The 4,462-nt window shown below is 36.7% G+C and overlaps 1 protein-coding gene across 1 annotated transcript; it reads right to left on the bottom strand.

Moving 5' to 3' along the window:
* Positions 1-212: 212 nt before the first annotated feature.
* On the bottom strand, positions 213-4,252 carry LOC105763111 (transcription factor BHLH089). The gene is made up of 6 exons (XM_012581201.2): positions 3,762-4,252; positions 3,133-3,327; positions 2,838-2,903; positions 2,514-2,582; positions 2,361-2,432; positions 213-703 (listed from the first exon to the last, which is right to left on the bottom strand). The coding sequence occupies exons 1-6, from the start codon at positions 4,023-4,025 to the stop codon at positions 581-583; spliced, it is 789 nt and encodes a 262-aa protein (XP_012436655.1). The 5' UTR covers positions 4,026-4,252; the 3' UTR covers positions 213-580.
* Positions 4,253-4,462: the final 210 nt, after the last annotated feature.

Below are 4,462 nucleotides of genomic sequence, written 5' to 3'. Positions count from 1 at the left end.
CAGTCTAAAATCTAAAATGAGGCAGCAAATATCTGAAAATCCATAAAAAGAAGGGAAGAAAGTAAATTTGTTTGTATAAACAAAAAAGATAGTTTTTTTAGAATGAGTGGCTTTCTCTTTTAGCCAGCAATGTGGAGGGCAACAATTTTAGAATGAGTGGCTTTCTCTTTTAGCCAGCAATGTGGAGGGCAACAAGCAGCGGCTAGAATAGATTAAAAAAAAAAAGGGAGTAAAACAGGCTTTATTTATCAAACCCAAATTTAAAACAAAAGTCGACTCAACGTGTAAAAGCACCAGTAATTTTGAACAATCAAATTTCTTGTACAAGAACAAAAACTAATCATTCTAGGAGATTCCCTTCAGCTTAACGTTTGACATATAGGGAGTCAAGGAGCACACTCTCCAAAACACAACAATGAACATTTTCATCAAATACTAACTCTAGGTTTCTGCAATGGAGGCTCCATGCCTTTATGTTGACAAAGGAAATATATAGTCTCTTTGGCCGACCCAAGCAGGAAGCACTGCAAATTAATTTAATGCTCTTATTTGTAATTGCAAGGGGATTCCCTTTACCCGATTATGTTGTCCTTTCGAAAGCACTGCCAATGTGCAACCACTCTGGTGATGTGCCACCACTGTATTCCCTAATCACTTGCGAACCGAATGCCATACCAGTAGCATCAAACGCTTGTTGGCCATACTGAAATGTCATAACAGATAAATATAAGTCCAGAGAAAAAGGAGTGAGTTCCTTCATTGGATGACTCCAAACCTTTCCCCCCAATCTAGTCAATTCTAGTGAATGATGACTACAGTCCAAAATAATATCATTCAAATGAAAATAGCAAGAAAAAGCTCTCAAAAATGCATTATTTAGGGCCTGAACTTCTCAACTTTTTTTAGTCCAAGTTTGTCTCTAAACTTGGCAATTGTTCCACGTTAGGATATGAACTAGGCAATTGTTTTTACATTAAGGCCTAAACTTTTTTCTTGCGCAAGCTAGTTCATTAAGCCCCAATGAGGGAACAATTGCCAATTTCAAGCTCCAAACAGTGCATTAACCCTTCTTAAGATTACTCATTTGAAGAAAATGTTATTCAGGAGTTGGATTCAAAGCATACAAATAAAGGTTTTGAGAGCTTTGACAGCCCTTAAGCAGGAAACCATGCAACGCAATCCATAAAGAATTTCAAGATGCATAGGCATGTGAGTAAACTATTAGTTTGACCAGCATCAACACAACAAAATACTTAGAATTGGAAGCCAAAAAATATAAGCAGGAAGCAAAAGAAAATGACATTTTTACATGTTCTCCTCAGCAAATCTTAATTCCGAGCTCCACCTAATTTACAGTTATTACGGAAAACCAAATTTGCCTGAACAGCTTCTGTAGTAATTAATCACTTAATGTAATATGGACAAGCTCTTTCCTTATTTTCTGCTACCAACTATCAAAGAAGACCATCCTTCAACCAGATAAAAATTCTAAGCCAAATACAGTTCAAGTTCAATCTGACTTATGAGTCTCTAACCAGCGTTGTCAAGGCAAACACGTATCTGCAAATGCACAGCGCCAGATAGAGTTAACACCTCAAGACCCACAACATGAGGTCCCTTTAACGAGGTGGGGATTTTTGTGCATCTAAGGTGCAAAAATAGAATAACTTAGTAAAATGCCTATTGGTTCAAGTTTTCTTTTACTTTTCATTAGTATTTATTTTAAAAGTAAAAAAAGGATTCGCTGTTGACCTGCATAAATAAAAGAAGGGAACTATAGTCTATCCAAAGGTTTTTCTTAAAAATTTGAGCCCAGACACCAAAATTTTATTAGGGTAAAAAAAGATCATCAACAAAGGTTGCTCCAAACTTCAACATGCAAAATTTTAAAGAATTGAGATAACTTTTCACTCTCAACAGTATTTCAAAACAGAGTTCAAACATCGATAGTTGGCGGCTTCCAAAAAATCGGAGTATGTTAATAAGCTTTCATCTCTTTTCTTCTTCCTTGGTTTTCGAATCTCTTTCCTTTTCTCCATTGGTACTCTTTCCTTCTTTCTTCTCTTACTTTGGGCTATGCAACACATTCTTTGTTTTTTATGCGCACATGCGCACACGTATATATTTATATGTGCCTTACTTAGCTTGGGCTAGAATTATTTTTGCACCTTGCACTTGGGTCATATTGGGGTCCCAGGGCGTAGAGTGCATTTTGCACACTTGACAATATTGAATCTTACTTAGATGAACGAAAACATAGAAAGCATGTGTTTATGCTAATAATTAGAAAAGAATAGGATAACTTTTGGTCTAAAATGAATAAATAAAACTACATTGTCAACAACAGGATAAGTACTTACATCTTTACGAGGAAATACTTCAATGGCAGGGTTTATTCCTGAATTAACTGCTTCAAGCTTCATTGATAGGAACTGCAACACCGATAAATTTTATGAAAGCAAGTTTGAGATTACTGGCAGAATATAGTGATACATAAGCAGAAGGACCCACACCTCGACCTGACGCTGTAGTGATTGAATGTAATTAATTATCTCATCAAGGACAAGTGCTTTGCCAATAACCTGAGTCGGAAAAAACAAGTTTAGCAGGCAGCCTATGTGCAATTTTCAGGTAAAGTGGTGATATGTCTCAAAACTATTTTGGTATCAAGAGCAACAGAAAATAATCAACCATGTCACCAGAAAAGGATTCAATTAACTAATAAGCAGAGACAGGATACAGCATGCTACTCAGTAGTTTTTCTCCAACAAAAGCCATTGAACAAACCGGCTCTATAGTCGATAGACAGGAAACTGTTTAGAAACTCCATGATATACCTTATTGCAACCAGGAACCAAATCCTGAAGAATCTTCATTCTTTCACTAATCTTTTCTCTCCTAGCCTGCTCATCAAATGATTCATATCAGTGAAATGTACTCAAAACCTCCAAGTATGACAGATTATAAGAATTTTGACCAGTATGCCAAAACCCCATGGTGATGTTAAACAAAGAAAAAGAAAATAGTAAAAGAAATATCAGTTTCACAATCAAAAGGAATGTACTTTATATAAAATTTTGGTCCAACACAAGTACTTAAGACTGATTTTAACCCTATACCGAAGCAAATTACCCTTTCAGCTAAGCTGTGGCTATCAGTAGCTTGACCCCTTCGCGCTCGTACGTGGATGTAATCTTGTTTAGGTGGCTCGGAAGGTTGAGCTTTTTCTTCCACAAGCTTGCCTGAACTGGGTTCTGCTTCAACTCTAGATTCATGATTTTGTTCTCTGCCTCCTGCTGCTTTAATTCTCTTCCCCTCACCATCATTCTATACAGATTATAAACAAAACTGTCATTTTCAATCCAAAAATTTATATTTCTTGAATGCTTAATTCCATCACTTCTCCATAGACTCGTGCTGCAATCTCGATTTTCCATGATATTAACACAATAATACGAGAAGTCAAACAAAATAAACAAGAATTATTTATTTGTAGTTAAATTCACACCATTGCAGATCAACACTCAGTGCCACCCCTCAACATTCCTATTCTAATATAATTATAAGAATCACCATAAACTAAGAAAGAGGAAATCCCAAATCCCCAACAACATATAACATTCAAAGGTAAAAAGCTTTGGAAAGAAGCTAAAATAAAAGGTGCCCATCCGAATTAGTAAAATTCAGATCACAAAAAAAGAAAAGAAAATCCAATTGGTTAAAGAAAAAGAAAAAAGTGGAAGGAAGGAGAAAATGAATACCACGGCATTGCCACTACTAGTGGAGCTAGTAGAGACAACCTTAGCTGTTTCATCTTCTCCGTCACGCCTTCTCCTCATACCACCCCTTCTCTGCTGCTGCTCCAAGCTACCCGGATCATTGCCGGAAACCTCTCGACTGGGGTCCCCGAACTGAGCCAACCCATGTCCGAACTGACCCCTACTTATCCCAGACTCACTCATGGGATACTGCCAGATCTCTGCTAGATTGTACCTTCCATCGCTCATCATAGCTGGCGGATCCATCACAAAGAAAAAAAAAAATCCTAAACTTCACATAGAAAACCCAGTCTGAAGCTTTATTGAGTAAGGGTGGGGTTTTCCTATATATAAATATTATAGGTATTTGATTATTAATAATATAATTGTAATTTGTCTGTAGTGCGTTGATATCCTTGGACCTGATTTCTATCTCTGGACTTTAAAAGCTTCTTTCTTTCTTTAATACTAACAGTAACAGTAGTATTCTGTTTCTTTGCTTTTTTTTCACCTGTTTTGTGAAAGAGACACCTCGGGAGTTGCCAGCTTATAAATCACTTCCACTCGGAGGAGATGCTTCTATAAACTCTTTTTATCCCTCACTTCTCCGCCATCTGATCCCACCCCACTCTTTCAATCAAATGGTTCTTTTTATTTTATTTAACACTCAGATCTTGCATGATGGAAACACCCATTTTTCCTCT

Source organism: Gossypium raimondii, chromosome 12 (genome assembly GCF_025698545.1).
Source record: "Gossypium raimondii isolate GPD5lz chromosome 12, ASM2569854v1, whole genome shotgun sequence".
NCBI lineage: Eukaryota > Viridiplantae > Streptophyta > Magnoliopsida > Malvales > Malvaceae > Gossypium > Gossypium raimondii.
This window is presented reverse-complemented; position numbering and strand designations above follow the sequence as displayed.

Coding starts and splice junctions, on each gene's coding strand:
- LOC105763111 (XM_012581201.2), bottom strand. CDS start 4,025: ATGGATCCGCCAGCTATGATGAGCGATGGAAGGTACAATCTAGCAGAG. Junction 3,328..3,761: donor CTAGTAGTGGCAATGCCGTG/GTATTCATTTTC, acceptor TAATCTGTATAG/AATGATGGTGAGGGGAAGAG. Junction 704..2,360: donor AAGTATTTCCTCGTAAAGAT/GTAAGTACTTAT, acceptor ATGACATTTCAG/TATGGCCAACAAGCGTTTGA.